This window comes from Lingula anatina, chromosome 1 (genome assembly GCF_051362555.1).
Source record: "Lingula anatina isolate TDL-2025a chromosome 1, LinAna3.0, whole genome shotgun sequence".
Classification (NCBI taxonomy): domain Eukaryota; kingdom Metazoa; phylum Brachiopoda; class Lingulata; order Lingulida; family Lingulidae; genus Lingula; species Lingula anatina.
In genome coordinates, this window is record NC_141767.1 from 63118936 (window position 1) to 63138943 (window position 20008).

A 20008-nucleotide genomic window follows, 5' to 3' on the forward strand; every position below is an offset into this window, starting at 1 on the left:
TTCACAGTTCAAATGGGCAATCAAGAATTAACTGCATCCCAAGAGTGAAATATTGCATATTGTACACTTTTTCAAGACGCTGCTTTCAGAAGTGAAACCCATTCACTTAAGTATTTTTTACAACAGACACAATTGATTTCTTCTACAAATACCATCAATTATTTATGGTAAATTATATAGCTGTATTACTAAGCCATGTCCCACCACCAAGCCAGTATCCCTATCTCAATGGTAACTAGTGCCCCCTCCAATATATCTATAGACGTAAATACAAATGACAACTCTGATTTTTTTCTGCAAACATCAGAAGCCATGTTGGGAGAAAAACTTACTCAATGGTAGGCTGCATCAAAATATATATGTGAAGTATATATTTGTTCCCTGCATGGAAATGTGGAAATTCCTCTCTCTCTCTCTCTCTCTAATATGCCTGTAAATGTGCATGGTTCCCTACTTTGCATTTCCATGTTGGAGGGTGAAGTAAAGACACATTCAGAACAGTATTCACAACATGAATGAGAAATGGTCTCACTGTCACCAAAAGCTGCTTAATATAGGTTTTGAAATTCTAAGGCTTGGTGGGGTTCTGCAGGTGACCTGGTAGAGGAAGTGAGATTACATTTGGTTCAAGTTAGCAAGGGTTCTGAATGCTGGCTAAAAAGTTTGTGTACTTACAAGGCTTGTCTCTATAGCCCTCCTCTAGAGCATGGAAGTAATGCATGAACTGTGGGAGGGGGATTCGGAATGTTTCAAAGAGGCCAGTTTCTGAGAAAAGTCTATAAGCCACCTGGAATAATAAAATGGTAAGATAATCCAAACAGTGAGGTCTTCATGATAAATTGAGGCTAAGTTTACTAAAGTTTGGGTCATATTATTTGATAGTTATTAAAAATTAGTACTGGTTACATTTTCTGATAATTGTTGAACTACTTGAAGCAATATTTTTTCATAAGTTATACATGCCATAAATTCATATAATTCATAATGTACATCGTATTAATTGCTATTTTGCAATATATAATCTATTTTACGGTTTGATATTGGTGAGAAATAATATGACCTGTTCATTTGAATAAAAATAAATAAAATTTAAACAGATTAAGGCTAAAAGCATATTAAGCAAAAAGTCTAAGAGACATTATTGACCTTTTGATTTTTAGTATTTCTCACCAACCCTGAAACTGTTTTAAGCATTTTTCTAATATCTATATGTACCCAAGTGTTTCTACATGAATTATTAATTTCTATTACAAGAAAAAAAGGGGAGGAGTGTGAAAGTAAGAAAAAACAAAAACAAGGGAAATCAAAAACTTGGATGAGTATCCAGTGAAGTGTATGTCTAACACTTTCAGCCTTAACACAGCATGGCAAAATGCAACTTAAAAGTAAATGTCTAGTATATGGTTCATCTTGAAACTTTCTTAGATGATATTCATCCAGAAAAACCTCAACTTCAGGAAACGTGGATGCAGATAAAAGAATATAACTTTCTTCAAAGGGTTTTGTATGAATAACCACATTTTTCACAAAAACAAGAATAATAAGGAGAAAAACCTCAAAAACAGAAAACATATATAACATAACACAAAGCTCATGCTACTTACCAAGCTAAGGATATAATTCCCAACTGCTTTGGAGAGGTCAAAGATGGGATATTCCCACTTGTTGATATTGGATATTTGTAATAATTCTAAGTTCTCGAATACTGATAATTCATAGGGGAGGGTGTTTGTGTCCTCCTGCTTGTCTAGTTGGCTGGCATTGTTGTTCTGTATTAGACTCTCCACTGTATGATGGGCTGTTCTGTTCGCTAAGTGCTCCACCTGGCAGGAATAACAATTTGACATAATTAAATATATTAAATGCTTCTCAGTAATATTTGTTGACTGGCTGGTATATAAAACTCACAGAAGTCAAGTTAACAGTAATCAGACCTCAACATTTACTAAAATAATGTATCTCCCCCAATCAAAATGGAATAGGCACTGGTTAATGTTCACAATTTGGTTAGTCTGAAAACATAAAATATTTACAACCAGAGAAAAAAGTTAACAAGCCTGTTAATTAGAAACAACTTTACTTAAATAAAGACCCTAAACATAAACGCAATATGCAGACAAATCTGAATAATGACTTGATCTATGGTATACTTGTTTACCTTCACACAAACACCTACTAACCTTTATCTACATAAATTAACACCATAAAAAACATCCAGACATCCCAAGGTAAATCTAAACAATTCATAACATTTAAAAGCTGTGAACCTTTAGACCAGGGCCCGATTTGGTTCCAGGATAAACATTAAAACTGTGACATTACCCAGAGTCTAAACCTCCCGAGGCCCACAGACCAATCTATATCTTATGAGTAATCACAAACCATTTGGTACAGTATATGACCCTATATCTTCATCCATATGATGTTAAACATTTTCTACTTGCCCACAGTGCGATGTAGGTGAGCATCATTTGGTTTAATTTTGGTTGAATTTAATGCATTTCAGTACAACAGTGAACTTCTGAGATAAAGTTATAATAAAACAGTACAAAGACCTGTTGCATTCTAATAATTCACAATATCTGATATAATTTATCCCCCTCCCCCAAAAAATAAATAAATAAATAAATAAATAAATAAATAAATAAATAAAAATTAAAAAAAGCCCCAGAGTCATCTGGGAAACATCAACATTTTTGTAGGTTTTGAGAAAAAGGAGCACATAGCACACTTTACAATAATTGTTGATGTAATTTTTTTCTGAAGCAAGTTATGAAACACAGCAATAGCTTGAGTGACAATATCAAAGACTTAAACCAGGCGAGGGCTGTCAAACACTTAGAATATACAGTTTCATTGGGATCAGATGTGTTTACAAGCAAGAGATGAAAAAAGTTTTTGGTTCAAGAGAAAGCCTTAGGGAACATGACAACTTTCTAATTGCATTGTTCTGTTGTAGCATGTCAGTGGGAGTACCTGTGACTAAATTAGCACAATACTACTTTTTAGCAAACTGTTGACATTACAAATCTATTGCAGCTGAAGACAGCACTAGAAGATTGAGCATGGTGCTATTGATTCAAAGGAAAAGGAAGCAGCCACCAGTAATTTTACAACAATAAAGGATGTCTTATTCTCTAAATCATCATAAGATATTGCTTGGTTTGATTGAATGTGGTAAAAAACTCAGAAAACAGCTCATAAAACTATTAACAATTTGAAAGCAGTTTCATTTCTATTACTTACTTGTGAAGTTGTCCCTATCTTTGAGGTTGTCTTTGAGTCTATCATCTCTTCTGTGTTAACAATATTGTCACTATGATCACTGTTATTGGGAGAGTCACTGCTTTCATAATCTGATGTCCTTTGCAATCTCTTTGTGAGTAAAGCATGAGCTTCTTTGGTCGGGGTATTTCTTATAGTCATACTTTCTTCCGAGCTTTTCACTAATGGGCTAAGAGGCTTCAAATGGGTGCCAGCTTCTTCTGGAGCACTAGGCATAAAAACATTTTTACGGTCCCGGGGGAACCTCTTTTGGTTTACAGAAGATACAGGTCCTGCTGATGCAAGAGAGAATGATCGAGATTTTGGTATGGTCAGAGATATTGTGGTTGCTGTATTAGGTGAAGGACTGTTGCTACGACTGCCAGAGGGACTGGAGGCTGGAGTGCTTTCTCTGGAATGGCGGAAACTGGAACTGCGTGTACGGCATGGCTCAGGTTCCAGAGTGGGCATCCCAGTGGCAGAGGTGGTGGTGGTCCAGGTACTGGTAGACATGCGACGTAACAAGCTTGGAGGTAAGCTGCGGCGTAATCTCTGCAATGGGACATGATATGCTTTTACTGTTAATCAAAGTATACAATAAATAAATAAATAAATATCTGAACATTTTATTATAAAACATAAAAATTCATAACTGAAATGATTCATGTACTTGTATAGCTATAAAATCTAACATTTATGAACTTAATGTATTTTGCAAACATATAATTATGATTTGACATTTAAATGTTTTTCTTAAGCTGATGTAATGCTTTACAACTCACCAAATGGATTCAAATTTTCTCATTATACCTAACGTTCCTTTATTATACCATCTACTTGCCATTATAATTATCTTTTCTGAATAGTGAAAAAGTGAAGCCTTCTTTTAAGTGCACTGGTATCAGTAATTTTTTCCTTCTTCTATATTTACTACAAAGGCATACACCTTTGGATAAAATGTGAAGTCACTGACTGTCAAGTACTGTTTGATCTTAATAAGATTTTAATCAAATCCTCCCTGCCCCCCTCCAAAAAAAAAAAACAAAAAACAAAAAAAACAACAAAAAAAAAAAATAATAATAATAATAATAAAAAATAAATAAATAAATAAAATAAATAAATAAAATTAAAAGTAAAATAATGAAAATGATGAAAAATGTACACAACAAATTAATATACATTTAGCAATAGCAAAATTAATAGTAACACTGCATACAAGATTCCCTTTCTCTCTCTCTCTCCTTACTGCTCTCTTGGCACAGGGCCATTGAGGCTTTCAGGACAAAGATTGGCCAACAAAACAAATGCCAGCTATCCATCAGGGAACAGCTTACCCTTGGCAGGGAAGAAGGTCGCTCTCCTGTGTAGGGTAAATCCTCTGAATCAGACCCGTAGTTGGTGGACTCTGCTAAAGAAACCAGAGGACTGACCCTGGGCCTGTTGATGGGCATGTGGTTCTCTGGAGGCTTTAACAAACTGCCTACTGCCTTGAGACCACTGATAACATGAGGCGGGAGACTGGTATCTGCTAACATGTCTGTGATTAGTCCATGGGCTTCACGGATCAGCTCTGATTCGTAGCTGGGAACAGAACTCTGCAAAGACATGAATAAAATCAAATGACTGGAAATAATAAAGGTGCTAACTAATCAGTCGTATCCTGGTTGCTGTTGCTGGTGTATGTACTGGACAGAAAAACATTTCTCTGAATAAAAAGGGAAGTTATTAAATTCTACAAAGCGAACAAAAGGATATATAATTGCTAATTACTTTGTCTGCTAAAACTGGGGAAAAAATAATTAGTCATGATCCAATCATTTTTAGACTACTGATGAAAACCTGTGAAATGTTATGAAAAATAAAGAAAACACAACTGTTTCATAAGTAGAAAAAGACCCCCAGCTGCTGGTATCATAGCAACCCAAAAAATAAAATAAAAGCAATAAAAATCATTTATTTTGGTTACCATCTATAATTGTCTGCTAAAACTACAGGAAAAAATATTAATCGTGATCCAATCATTTTCAGACTACTGATGAAAAATAGTGATAATAGAATATTTCATATGAAGAAAAAGGCCCCCAGCTGCTGTTATCATAGCAACCAAAAAACAAAATAAAAAAGTCAGGAAAACTGTCAAGTATACAGATAAAAGCAGAAAATATTCACAAAATAGAAATATTGAGAATATTTTATTAGCAAAGGTGTTCAAACCCACGAAACTTCCAAGTCCAAATGAAAATTTGGCAAAAAACTGCATAATCTCCAGTAAAAGAATGCAATCAGGCTGGTATTCCAACTGAAGCTTTATTACAGTCCTATGACCTTTTTTTTTTTTTTTTTTTTTTTTTTTTTTTTTTGGTAAATTTGAGAATCATAATTAACATGGCTTACTTTAATGGTGAATGTGGCATCAGTGCCCAAAGTAGGGTTTTTTCAACTTTGATGCGATATTACATAAAGCTTCACAGCATAATCACCACCACTTTTTATAATATAAGTAGCACGGGTATTCAGATATTGTGACTAGAAAAATCCAATAGGTGACTTCCTATTCAAATTCAATAATAACTAGTCTTTGTTCCAATATGAAGGACTTGATAGAGGCATCTCCAGGGGATTTATGAGGGATATTCACAAAATGATTTCACTGATATAAGTTTCTTAATCTCATCTCTCCTCCCCACCTTCCAAAGAGTATAATAAGTGTTTGCCCAGTAAATGGGTATAGGGCTACCATCATTTATAATACTATAAATCTCCTCTTAGGACAGTATCCAACAGTCTGACCTTCCATCTGAGATTTAAATTTTTCACACATCTCTCTTTTATCATGGATCAATTATAAATGAAATATCTCTGTAACTATGTACTACAATACACAGCAAAGACATGTCACAAATTTGTCACCAATATTCAGGTGTTCATTTAACATAACTTAACAGTAGCTATTCATGATAACAACATTATCCTACTTATTCAATTTTTCAGTTATACCCCCTTTACACTGGACGGCGTCCTTTCTGCGTCCTTTCTGCGACCATGAAATTTGGCATCGCTGTGGTCTTAATAAGGAGGCACGAGCATTAATTTTGTATCAGAATGAATGCTCAATGATCGACCAGTTGTCGGCACGTAAAATATTATAATTTTTTAACTCTCAAATGGGGCCGGACTGCTGGACGCAGAAAGGACGCCGTCCAGTGTAAAGGGGGCTTTAGCAAAGTTTTCCTTTTCATTCTTATCCTGTAGAGTGAAACATTTTGTGTTCAGATATTTTCTCAAACTTCAGGGCCCCATTAACTCGAAAGCACCGTGCATTGCAACTGAGTGCAAGCATCTCGATTCCATAACTTGCCCCATATAATAGCCTCAAAATAAAAGGTGATATTGCTATTCGCAATTTGCGATGCTTTCAAGTTACAGAGCCTAGTATGAACACTTAAATTATCAAAATACCAAAGTGAGGTGCTTGAACCATGATCTAGCTAATTTTATGGACCAAAAATCCTTCAAAATTATAAATATTACTTCTCTCCTACCACTTCAAAACAATCAGAAAAGTGACCTATATAATTAAGAAATCAACCATGACAGTGGTTTATTTACAATTTTTTTAAGATAACAATCTTATGGAGGCAATTGCAAATTGAGGCTCTGTTCACTAGAAAAAAAAGACAATTTGTTAATTGTTTGTTAATTATTCTTCTCTGAAGTCTTTAAATCCAATACCAGTAAGTGGAATACTTAAATTCCTTGCAGTTGCAAGGAACTAAGATACAAAGAATCAAGAAAGTTAATCTTGAGGGACCTTTCTCATTGACGTCAGAAGATGCACAATGTATCCCTACAGATTGTGCATTTAAACTCACATTTCTTCCACCATTATCCTGAGTCTATTCATCAGTTATTACTAACTTTACCACTACTATTAATACTATGAGTGTTCAACTGCTCAATTTCCATGTTTTGCAACAGAAACATCCCTTGTTTTCTGGGCATCATATTCAAATATTCTTGTATACTCATATATCAATCCAGGGTTTGAATGTTTGTCGATTATGCTAATGTATACCAAGAAAAAATATTATGTTATCGTGTGTGTGTGTGTGTGTGTGTGTGTGTGTGTGTGCACATGTATGTTGCTGGAGGTGGGGCAAGCAGTTTAGCCATTCAAAATCATTTAAATTACACAATAAATTAGTTCAAAGCAAGCATTACAAAAATAATAATAGCAATGCATAAAAACCAGCACAGTCTAGGCTAAGACAAATGGCATTAGATAATTTGTGCAAACATTTAATTGGTTTAGTAAAAGATGGTCACATGTGTGCAAAAAAAAAAAAACAAATCTTATTACATGTCACACTGTCTCTCTGATCTACAACACCAAACTTTAGTGTACATCGTAAAAACGTTACTTTTCTGAATTAATCTAATGTTATTTGTATAAAATAAGGATTCATAAAGAATATATTCTAAATGTATTTGGTAACATATTCTCTTTTTAACACCCCTGGACATCAAAACATAAATGGTGACTTACTAATCATCAATCAAACAAAAAATCCTGTCAGACTTTGTCATATGGCATACCATGAGTAGTTCACTTAGTTGATTCTTCAGCAGGTCATATAATTGCCTTATAAATCTTTTTCTACAGGCCATTCATAATTTCCAATGGCATCACCATCTAAATACATCTTTTTTTCATCCAGGCTGGTTTAACATAATACCATTATGAAAAGGACGTCATCCTATTACTCTAATGCTTTACATCATAACCTCACCCTTGTTAAGACTCGCTCTTGCAATGTGGTGCTACCTGCCTCTGCCCATCGCTGGCATCCTACCAGGGGGAAGCTGTGTCTCCTCCCTACTACTATACCCCCAGCACAGGGTATGTTCACTTCACACACAACCATAGCACACTGGTGGAGTGGTGACCGGTTCGTTGACCGTCACATAAACAACTCACTTTGAGACAAACCTAGCTGGTTGCTTTAGCATGCAATGGAACCAGACTACTTGCTAAGTATCGTTGTATAGAGCTACGATATATGAACCTTCTAGCAACAGCATGCACTGAGGCAATATGCAAAACAGGCTCAGATGGCTGGGAGCAGAGCGCTCTCTGTGAGATTACCATAATTACCCTAATAGTTTATATACAATTATTTTATCAGTGGTGTGGTGTGCCCGAGGACTTGGATTAATAAGCTACTATATGGGTCCACAGGTTCTCCCTGATATGTAATCTGTAAGTGACCGGGCGGTTGACGTCAAACTGTGCAAATGTATGACAATAATGAATAGTTAGCCAATTCCGACCAGTCAGAAAAAAAGATAGATGTTCTATTCATTATGCAACTTATGGGCAAAGAGAACATCATAGTATAATTGATGAGGAGAGGAAGAGATTTAATTGACAAATTGGTATGTCAAGGTGTATGCAGTGTGAAATATGTGTGTGCCCTCTTTATACATCTGATTTTTACTATATCTTTACAGGTTAAGATAACTTTAATTTTGATTACATACAAAGATAACATATTTGTTTATGTGTAATTGTTTGACAAATATCATACATGTGACATGTCTTCATTGTGATAAACTACACCAACAAAGATAGCAACCTGATAAGGGAACCGTTTTGACGTCATATGTCATGTTAATAAGAAACCAATCCTAACATTTTCAAACCCTGAGCTTGCATAAAAACACTGTGAACTTGTCAAGTATTTGGCTTTGCATAACCCATTGGTTCATGGACATGCAATGCAAATTAGACTTTTCTAACTGAAGTCTTCCTATTAAAAACACTCATTAAGAAAGCTCAGGGTAACATTAAAGCAGTTGTTGACATCAGCCTGCATTTTAATAGGAAGAAATTAACTAGTTCCTACCACAAAGAAAAAAAAACATCTATTTTTAATTCTAATTTCAGTTGTGACAATAGAAAAATTATGTATCAATGCTACATCTCATCTAAATTATGCATCTGAAATATAAATTCCTTTTTACAGATATGTGTATCATCAAGGCAATTATCATGTGCTATATCCTATTACAGATAATTACATAATCATAATTCAAGTGATACACTTTGGACAAATCTGATGTAAATAAAAATCAACTTGTTCATTCCACTGTTATTTAAAAAGAAGACATTACCAAAAATAAACTGGCATTACCTGTATGTGCCTTCAGAGTAGAATGCTTTTATCAGTGTTTCATTCACTAAACAGCTCACAACTTTCAGTCAGGGAAAATGAATGACTTTCCCTTCTTCCTGGTAATTTCACCACAGCACAGCACCCTGTACTTGAAGTTGAGTGTTTGTGAAAAGTGATGGGGTCAAACGGGAGGGAATTCCCACATTTCTACACAGTGGGAGGGAAAGTAAACTGGATGGACTACATCGCTAGCACACTTTAAACTTTGTGGTTGCAGCTTAGCAACTAACAAATATCCTACCACAAAAAAATAAAAAGGAAATTTGGAGTAGGCAACTCTGTCAGAACTGTGCCTGGCATTTGCGTGGATTGTGCCTTACTTTTTTATGTATGGATCTATGTGAAAAATCAAAGAAATGAAAACTTTCTTACTAGGAACAGATCCCAATTTCTGAGAAAAAAAAAAAACTAATGCTCTGCTGTTATTTATCTCCATTAGTTTGATGAAGTCATTTCAATCCTGGGTCTCTCATTCTACACACCACTAAGCCAATGAATCTGTTTAGACAATAAATAAAAAAAAAAAAACATAAATCTCCAGGCCTTACCTACTTGATATCATAGTGTTTTAGGACTTGCCCTAGTTCAACTCTCCACGTCCAGCATTGTACTCAAAATATGAATGAAGAAATACAGAAAAGTCTTTAAGCCAAGTAGTCTGATGAACTTCCGAGGCATCTGTCTGAACTTAACAAGTCAACTTCACTGCATGTGGGACCAATAAACAGCTACTGAACTGTGCTTTATGCGACACACACCACAAATGTTTTGAAAATAAGCTAAGACAGTTGGCTTTACATATGAAGCAGATGCCAACTGATAATATCAAAACATACAGTGGCAGTAACAGAATAATGCACTGCCATTTTTTCCACTTTTTAAAAAACTTTTATTCAGTATTACTATGACTACATGACTTTAAAGTTAATACTATTTATTTCTAAGAAAAAAAACTTAATATTTATGACATAATATCTATGAAAATATGTCATTTATCATGTAATCTCAATAAGCCTCCAGTAAGAAACAGAAGTTTATATGATAGACTACAAGTACGTGGCCTTAGGACACTGCAAATTTATAGGTGTGCCACTGTGATATTCTTTTATATATTACAAACTCAGACATGGCCTCCAGCAAAGAAAATTGTTGTATGACGTCAATACGTTTGTGACTTCTCCCTGATCTCTGCACCCAGTAATTGTGACCAAAGCACCAAGTCAGTCCAGAGCAAATTCTCTGTAATTTTTTTCAGTGGGCTATGTGTGTAACAAAAAAGAGTATAATTTGCACTTCCTGAAATTATTTCTCACATTTCAAGATTGGACTTTATCAGAAATGTTTCTAATTGAAGTGCAGCAATGTCATGAACAAATGGAACTTGAAGCAAATCCACAGACGGAGTGGAAACTTTGAACTTTAAAGCATGAACCAATGTTAATGTCAAATGACAAATTATGCTACAAATATTATAACAAAAAATATCGAGATGGGTTGAAACAAGGCACAGCTTGTGGTTAGGTGGACAATATACGTACATGTCAAAACACTAACCATGCCTCTGATACTAACACAGATGAGAAACAGATAGTTGTACTGAAGTGTGTAGGGTTAACAATGGCCAACCATTATGTTCTACAGTTGTTTCAGGATTTGGCCAAGTTCAGCGATAAACCACAACAGTGAAAAATATATAAAACCATTGTTTCATCCATGAAACATGAAACCACAAGTGACATTAGAAGACACACGAAAAAGCAGATAACTTATTCATCATAACATACTCTTTATCTATAAAAATCCTGTTAAAACTTAAAAGGATAATTGGGTTTTGTACATTGCTAACAGTTCTTGTCATGTCATTTTCCATTTTTTGATACCATACATGTATATACATTAACAAAAATAAATAAAAGGTTACAGCAGTTTTTCTATCACATTCAAGACATGGGGGCACAGTTCAATTAACAAAAAAAAAAAAAATCCCTACTAGAAATTGTACAAGGAAATCCATTACACATTACAAAACACCACTTTTTTTAAATCTAGGTGAGTGTTAAGCGATGATCAGAACACTGATCTTGTTCTACCTGTATGTGGTCAAAATACTTAAACCCAGTTACATGCATCTTCCACATTTTGTCTTAAATCAATTCAACAATGCATTGTCACCTCTTTTACACATACATGTACAACAGTGAAAATTAAGCATGAAAGTATAATATTCAGTCCAAAAATTTTACCTACATGGTTTACACTCTGATGCATGGCAGATTAATAATGGAAAAGATAAAGCAGTCTCACACATCCTTTCTTTAAAAAAAAAAGTAATAAGAGAATACATTATTTAATCAAGCTTACATTCTTGTTGATTTGTACCCGTAGTTTCAAGCACCTGCCACATTCCTCTGGCAGAAAAAAAATCACCAGTCCTGAGCAAAGCGGTACAGCACAATACTTCCCCATGTTCTTAGGACCTACTATTATATACACACAACCACACTGAAGTCTTAAACCAAATAAGATGCCCAAATATAAGAGAGTAAATTTTAAAGTCTTGGCTAACTGCCTGTCTGTGGTGCCTTATTACACCCACACTGGAGTCAATAATTGGAGAAGACACCGACCCTCAAAAGAATTATACATGCTTAGGCTTATACCTGGGGCATTTTGTCTCTATCTGTTACAAATATGCAGCATATTTTTACTTTGTTCCACCTTTCTGTCTACACAGTGCAGTGCATTCCACTTTCATCTGCACCTTGGGGATGTGATAATAAATTGGTCTGTTTTCCACAGGATTGGCCTTTTTTATGATAAACCCGTCTTTTGGCAGGTTTTTTTTACAAGATACTGAAAGCATTGTATCATAAATTAACAGTTCTTTCATATTAATAAAAATAAGAATAAATGGCCTTTTATGTATTTTTGCATACTTTTTTGCATTTGAAGGTAAAGGTTTTTCCCCTCGACTCACTGTTGGTGACCAAGCATATACCATCATTGTATGTACTAATTGGAGGCCTATAAAGAATGATTTTTATTCTAATTTGAAATGAGAGTGAGGGATTTTTGCGATACAGTTCAATGCCATACAATTGAAACAGTCAGTTGTGAGTAAACTAAAAGCACTACTATAGTTTCCATTGCAAGACAGACCTATTCCTTTATCTTGGCATAAAAGGATATCATTTTTACGTTCTCATTATAAAGGCAAATATCAACATAATATTGAAAATGAAGATGATTAGTCTATGTGTATAAGCTCAGCATGAAATATGTTATAAATCTCTCTTAAAACATGCAATTTACTTATTTACACTTGTTATTTATCAGTAAAACATATTGACCAGCATTCACCACCATTCAGAAAACAGATAAACAAGTCGTACCTGGAAGCATTTTCATAAATGGCAATAAGATCACAATCAGTTACAAGCAGATCTTTTTCCCTTTCAATTACAACATTGTCAGCAATTGTTAACCAAAAAGTGAAAAGCAAACAATACAAGACTTTCATAAGACACTTTTCACACAGCTGTATCAGCTCAAATCTACTGATATGGATGCGCTTGCACTAGAGGTCTTGTCTGGGTTCTAGTGTCTCACTGTCTAAAATATTTTATGCTATAATACATTTGTTTAGAATTTGTCCAGCAGTCCTAGTCTACATTCAATGATAGTCATAGTCATAGTGCAGGCCGACCAGAGATTCTACTGTGTTATTGTATTCCAACCAGTAGAACCAGTGATGACATCATTTTTGCTTTCAGATATCTGTTGCTGTAATCACACCTTCAAAACATTGAAATCACACATAAAAAGTGCAACATATATACTTATTCAATCCTAGTGAGTGTTCTCTTTACATGTATATATGTGTAAAGGACTTCACAATTTGATTTCCAGACATATAATGTTCTGTATCTCAAAAACTATTTCCCACCCCTGACACCCGATTTCAAATTTGCATTTTACATCTACGCAAATGGAATGCATTACCTATGTCATATGGAGCTTATCAATCATGAATCTCAATTTGTTTTGAAAGAAATAATTTGCTCACATTCTCTTTATCTTGTTTATTTGATAAAGATGACAACTAGTGGCTCATTAAACTTAAACTAATGCAATGTTTTCTTTATCTTCATTGTTTCTCCTTAAGAAAAATTCAAAGTAAATCAACATAATTCTCTGCACCCTGCATAATCAAAGGAGAACCAGGGTAAGAAAAAAGAATGTATCATTATATAATGCCCTGCGTATCTTTCCTTCCCAGGTTAATGCCTTTTCTCCTTCATTTGGCATAGTCAAAACTGAATAATAAAAACCTTTCTGTCAACAAATCACACATGTCTACCTATACTATATCCTAGCTGGTACTACAAATCTAGACAGAAAAACTCAGGAGAAAAACGCTAATTAATTCTTCCAGGCAAACACACATACTGTGGACCATATAATTTCAACATTTCCTGGTAAATTGCCAAACAAAACCTTTTAACTGCTTCATGTCAAGTGTTCAGTTTATTCCAAACCATACTACCTTCCTGAGAGCAGCAATTCTGTTATAAACAATTATCCCAATGCTGACAAAGTGTGAAATATCCACGCTATACATATACTTTGAAGTAAAGGTAGTCTTAGGCCCTAATTTTCACTTTGTGCAGTAAACTTCTCTGTTTTGCACCATGCTAACTGGTCCTAACTTGTAGCTATGTTATAGTTTTTTTAAACTACTCTCTACAGGTTTTTTTCTCAACTGTTGTGGGCAGTGGGGCCTCTGCTTGAACTTTTATTTAAAACCAACACACTTTCGGGCTTGCAGAGTTTATTTAAGAAAATAAATAAACGACTAACTACATACGATTGAAATATATATAGTATAACAATTCGTTTAAAGAAAAAGGTTGACACAATGGAAAATAACTGTATATAAAAACCTACTGATGATGAAACGACTATACCCCCCATGCTGAGTTGCAAGTCTGGAATTTTACGTACACCCCCTTGAGGGTGGGTGGGTGGGAAATAAAAACGCAATAACTATGAAGCACCGGAGGAAGAGGGAGAGCGCCTGCTCCCTACACGCTTCTTCCTTGCTCGCTGCCAACGCTCTAATTGCCGATTTTAAAAGAGTCACGTGGCTGCTTTTCGGCTAACGGCCTTAAATTTGATAGGCTCCCACGACGGGGACCGCGCGCGGCGCGCCCTCCAGTGGCGGTTTTAAATAGCTTTCCGTTAAACGAAAAGAGTACTTAAAACCAACACACTTTCGGGCTTGCAGAGTTTATTTAAGAAAATAAATAAACGACTAACTACATACGATTGAAATATATATAGTATAACAATTCGTTTAAAGAAAAAGGTTGACACAATGGAAAATAACTGTATATAAAAACCTACTGATGATGAAACGACTATACCCCAACCCAAATAAAGTAGTTGTAAACTAAAGTCTGAAACAGTTTATTACGGGTAGTTACTTGGGACGGCCTAAGTTTGTTTGATGGCCTTGTGCATAGTGTCATATTTCATATCAGGGGTGGGCTTAATATATTCAAAAACAGCGTCACTTGACCAGTCACCCATTGATTTAACCATCCCTAGGGGGGTACCCACGGACAGCAGCCAGGTAGCCCCCCCTCTCCGCAAACTGTGGGTATTATAGACGGTAGGTGAAAGGCCTATTGTTCCCAGGGATTTTGTCAGTCTATGGCGGAAGCTCGCAGACGTGAGGTAGACCGTAGTATCGTCCTTTAGGGTAGCGAAGAGGGGCGCCGATTCTGGCGTCTCGAGCGACAGTTTGAAAAAAGCTGTCAGTGCTGTAGTAGGACATAGTGCGTTCCCTGGCATGAAGGGAAGGGTGATGATGTGAGTTCTTTGGCCGAACTGGTTGGTTTTTGACTTAGTCACCCGTATGGTGCACCCTCTCTTAGTGAAAGTCACGTCACGCCGCAGGATAGAATGACCCGGATCTGATTGCGATTTCGCCGTGAAGTTGCTGACTCTGAGCATGCCGAAAAACGCAGTTAAGCAAGCTGCCCACGTCTGCAGCTGGTCTAGGTCGCTTAAAATAAGGGTAGAACGCAGTTGGAGCAGGTGGAACGGGAGTATTGGTGATTTCTGTCGGCTGGGGTCCTGTTTGTGCCGTTTTATCCCGCCGATGGTAGCCTTAACATCCCACGAGGAGAGAGGGTTTGGGAACCCGAATTCCAAATGAATAATCCTAACTATGTTCAGGTACTGGCGAAGCGTAGATACGCCGCATGTGCGAGCCCGATACGCTGCATATCTGCAGAGATTTGCGGACGAGATAGGAACGGGCACACACTTTATCTCGGCGCAGAATTTGGCGTAGGCGCGAAGGTGGGATTTGTAAGTGCTCTTAGTGGACGGTGCGAATAGCTGGGATCTCCAAAAGACTACCTCCTCATCTAGTTGCTGGCGCAGCCGCACGTGATCTGAGTGAAGAAGAGAGAGAAAATAAAGATAAGTCAGTCATGTGATTCCTAAGATTGTAAAAAGGAGGTTTGGTATTGTGGTACATATAAAAAACGGACACTAAGTTAATGAAGCGCGCACAAGAGTTCAGGTCGTGTATTCTTGATACGGCGTCGGCCATCCCATTGTCTTTTCCTGCGATATGAGCCGCCTGAATTGAAAAACAATGCTTCAGGGATAAATACGATAAGTCCTTAAGGAGGTCGTTACACATGTGATTGGGTGACGCTCCTTTGTTTAAGATGTGCATGGCGACCTCGCTATCTGTGTGGACAATGACCCGGCATGAAGACCACAGGTGTCCCCATCTGTAAGCTGCAAGGACAATGGCTGCAAGTTCCTTTACGTTGATATGGCTGGCGCCAAGGCGGGGGGCATCCTGCTCCCAGTTCGTGTAATACCAGTCTCCATTGTGGAAGGCTCCACCTGCAAAAACACTGGAGTCTGTGAATACATGACATTCTGGACGGAAATCCCAGATTAGTCTGGTGTTGTTTCCTGCAATAAGCCATTTATTCCACCAAAGGAAGTCCCGGCGAAGAGAATCGAGTTTGCACTTGTGTGCCGCCTTTTTAAGAGTTGAAATCGCGTTGAAAATGGGGCGCACATGAGTTTTGCCCCAAGGGATAACATTTGAAGCCCACACGAGTTTCCCTGCGAGAGATTCAAGCTGGCGCCGCGACGCACGCTTCCGGGCCATGTATTGTTTTAAGCATGTAATCAGAGCCGACACCTTCTGCTTTTCCAGGGATAGCGTACCCGCGACAGTGTCTATGACGGTGCCCAGGAACGTAAGCCTTGTCGTAGGGTCGCACACTTTCTTCCAATTCACACTAAAGCCGAGCCGCCTCAGGAGATTAATCAAGGCGTTGTAAGCGTCCCGACACTCATTAAAGGTCTCTCCTATCACTAGAAAATCGTCGAGATATACTACCACATTAAAACCTCTTCTCTCCATCATTCGTTTGACGCTTTGTGAAATCCGATGAAAAATTTCAGGAGATTTGGTAGCACCGAATGGCAGTCTTGTATCCACTAGAACACGTGGCTCCCTATCGTCACTGAATTTCCATTTTAGCCCTGTGAGCCGGAACTGGGACGGGTGCAAGGGAACGGAGCGATAGGCTGCCTCGAGGTCCACTTTCGCTAGGTAATGACCGGGTTTGATCAGATTGAGGGCCGTCTGTAAAGTCTCACACTTAAAAGTGTTCTTAGTAGCATAATCATTGACAGCCTTACCTTCAGGACGACTGTAATCGTGAATTAGGCGTATCTTGTCGTCGGACTTAGGCACTGCTGATAACGCGCTGATAATTAAGGGGTCTGCCTTGGGATATATGTAGCGACCTTCTCTTATCTCTTCTAGAATCTGCCTTTCCACCATGATTTTTGCACCTCCGCAGGTGGCAGATTTACTGTTAATAGTTTCGACTCTTGGTATGCTATCTAAATCAATGTCATCCACAATGCGAAAGCCCTCAGAGATTCCCCTTAAAATAAAAACATTGTCAACGTCTCCGCTTAGTTCCTCTCCCCACGCTCGAAGGTTTTCGCGGAGCGGAGAATCCCTCGCGCTTTGTAATGGTCAGTGGGTTGTGTTTCTGCTTTCTTGCTGACTATGTGTGAATTCCCCGTGTGACGAGCTTTGGCATGTCAAACAAATGTGCGCAAAGCGGCAGTTTTGGAGAGAGCACCCTTGTCGACCATTGTACTTGAGACATATGGGGCGTCCTGACGATGGGTCTGTCCTGTTCGGCTTTCGTCTGTGTCCCAGGGAAGGAGGCGATGAGCGATCCTGGACTGGCTTAAGTAAGAGTTGCATAAGGAAAGGGCTGTCGCTTCCCCAGGGAAAACCCATGGAGTTTTGTGCCCTCCTGTACTCCGCATCGTACCGCAATACCGACGACCACGTAAACGATTGACCCATACACGCTACCTTCGTGATGTAGCCGACATATTGCATGGCTGTCTTCATGTCCGCGCCGTCTTGCTCCACCATTTCCTTCAGAATCTTCATTGATGCCTCGGTGAATTGCAGGGGGGTGATTTTCTCCAGTGGGATTTTCCGTTCCGTGAGAGATAGTTCTATGTTGCCTACTCGTAGTGGTACGTCGCTCTCTATCTTGCCTTTTTCGTAGGCCTGTGAAAACATCACGTAGTCGCGGATCTCACGGAGCTTTGCAGTTTGCTTTTGTGGGATTGAGATCGAAAAGGGGTCAAAAATTTTACCTAGTGGCTCACCTGTTGTAGGTGTTTTGCTGTCCTGTTTCTCAACTCCTAGTAGCTGGCACAGCTTGGCATAATCTAGTTCGGAGTCAATAGGGTCTGGCTCCGTTTGTTTCCTCTCCCTCAGAACTTCCCTAGATGTAGATGGCTGATTTCCCTCACTTTCTGTGGCTCCTGTTGAATCACCCTCCCCCGCACCCGGACCCTGGTTGATCCGTGGCTGCGGAGGCTGCAGTGACTCCACTGCATCCTGCAGGAGTAGCAGCTGGGCCAAGGAAAGGGATCGTCCGAAATGTTTCTGAATAAGTGATTCAGAGAGCTTTTTGCAGCTCTTCAGAGATACAAAACCCGCGTCCTTTAAGATGTCTACCGTCTCTGGGGATAGCTCATTTTCCTGGACCCAAAGCTCGAAATTCTCTGCCATAGTTTAAAATAAAAACGCAATAACTATGAAGCACCGGAGGAAGAGGGAGAGCGCCTGCTCCCTACACGCTTCTTCCTTGCTCGCTGCCAACGCTCTAATTGCCGATTTTAAAAGAGTCACGTGGCTGCTTTTCGGCTAACGGCCTTAAATTTGATAGGCTCCCACGACGGGGACCGCGCGCGGCGCGCCCTCCAGTGGCGGTTTTAAATAGCTTTCCGTTAAACGAAAAGAGTACGTAATAGCTAGGCAATTAAGTATTCAATCCCTCAAAATGGTGTGAAACAGAAAAGTTTGCCACATGATGTGAAAAAGGTCTTAAATTTAGATTGGCCTTTTTATCTTATAGGTAAGAACAGAATAATAATGAAAATTGTAATATTGAAAACCAAAGCTTTAATTAAGTCCCCAAACTTAAACCATTTGCTAATTTCTCATTTGTTAGTCAGTTTCTATATATCACTTTTAACTGAAAAAAAAAAAAAAAAAAAAGAAAAGTTCTGATGTACATGTTTAGGAAAGCTGTGCACTTGTGTTGCAAGTCACGACTTTTGACAACATTGCCCTTTTTCAACGAAATTATTCAGTGCTCCTTCAAAATAATTAAATCAACTTGTCTAAATAGAAAGCACATGGGTCAAGAGATTACCTGACCACCTATGTATTAGTTTCCCCCCCCCCCACCCCCCCACCCAAATACCTCCGTAAAAATCTCCACACCCACCTATATAGGGTCCATTTCTAGACTAGATGCTGGGAAACCATGCAAAACACGTCTTTGATCTTCGTCTATGCCCACTGGCCCATTGCAGGCCAGTCAGAGAGTCTCGCCAATTGTGAATCAAATGACGTCACTTGTGTAGCAGTTCTACTTTTCCTCTAGGATGGTTGTCTATTTTGATTTCATAATCTAGTGACCTCTGTCCAACTAGCTGAGGCAAAATGTGCGCTTGGCATGCAGTCGATTGCAATCCAGTTATTTAGGTACCATGCCCTGCATTTACTGCCTCTAGGTCATTCACTGGCTCAATCATTAGCAATACTGATTCAACAAATCTGCGTGTAACTATGCTAAATTTTTCATCTTAAATCTTTAAGGCATAGATGTTTAGGATTCTAAACAAACCCTTCAAACTTTTTTAATCAGATATACAGCACAATTTTTCTGTGAACTTTGTTTTTTTTCTTAATTTTTAAAAACTTTCAATCCCATATTTTCTAGTACAAGCAAACATGACTTGGACATCCAAAGTGTGATCATGCACAACATGCAAGCATGCAGTAGCTTACCTGCAAACCCATATTGCATCCCTAACTTAAACAAACTTCCTTTTTTTCAGTAGCTTTCTACACTTTC

At 37.8% G+C, this 20008-nt stretch overlaps 2 protein-coding genes across 11 annotated transcripts in view; both read right to left on the reverse strand.

Annotated features, from left to right (window-relative positions):
• Window positions 1–20008, reverse strand: part of LOC106152588 (cGMP-inhibited 3',5'-cyclic phosphodiesterase 3A) — a 60969-nt gene that overhangs the window by 7240 nt on the left and 33721 nt on the right. For 5 of the 9 annotated variants that reach the window (XM_013526222.2, XM_013526220.2, XM_013526221.2 and 2 more), the window contains exons 2-5: window positions 4599–4859; window positions 3247–3816; window positions 1605–1823; window positions 676–787 (exon numbers count right to left, since the gene is read on the reverse strand). In XM_013526222.2, coding sequence (XP_013381676.1) covers window positions 676–787; window positions 1605–1823; window positions 3247–3816; window positions 4599–4859 — 1162 coding nt within the window. Of the gene's footprint in view, window positions 1–675; window positions 788–1604; window positions 1824–3246; window positions 3817–4598; window positions 4860–8054; window positions 8358–9458; window positions 9594–10052; window positions 10074–11861; window positions 12021–20008 lie in introns of those variants that run through there. The other 4 variants (XM_013526225.2, XM_087002670.1, XM_087002669.1 and 1 more) reach the window with 4 other exon arrangements.
• On the reverse strand, window positions 14315–18888 carry LOC112041917 (uncharacterized). 2 transcript variants are annotated; one of them, XM_087002678.1, is made up of 2 exons: window positions 18246–18888; window positions 14315–15964 (listed from the first exon to the last, which is right to left on the reverse strand). In XM_087002678.1, the coding sequence occupies exons 1-2, from the start codon at window positions 18652–18654 to the stop codon at window positions 14997–14999; spliced, it is 1377 nt and encodes a 458-aa protein (XP_086858804.1). In that variant the 5' UTR covers window positions 18655–18888; the 3' UTR covers window positions 14315–14996. The 2 variants fall into 2 exon arrangements, with proteins under 2 accessions (XP_086858804.1, XP_086858803.1); XM_087002677.1 differs by having other exon boundaries at window positions 18234–18888.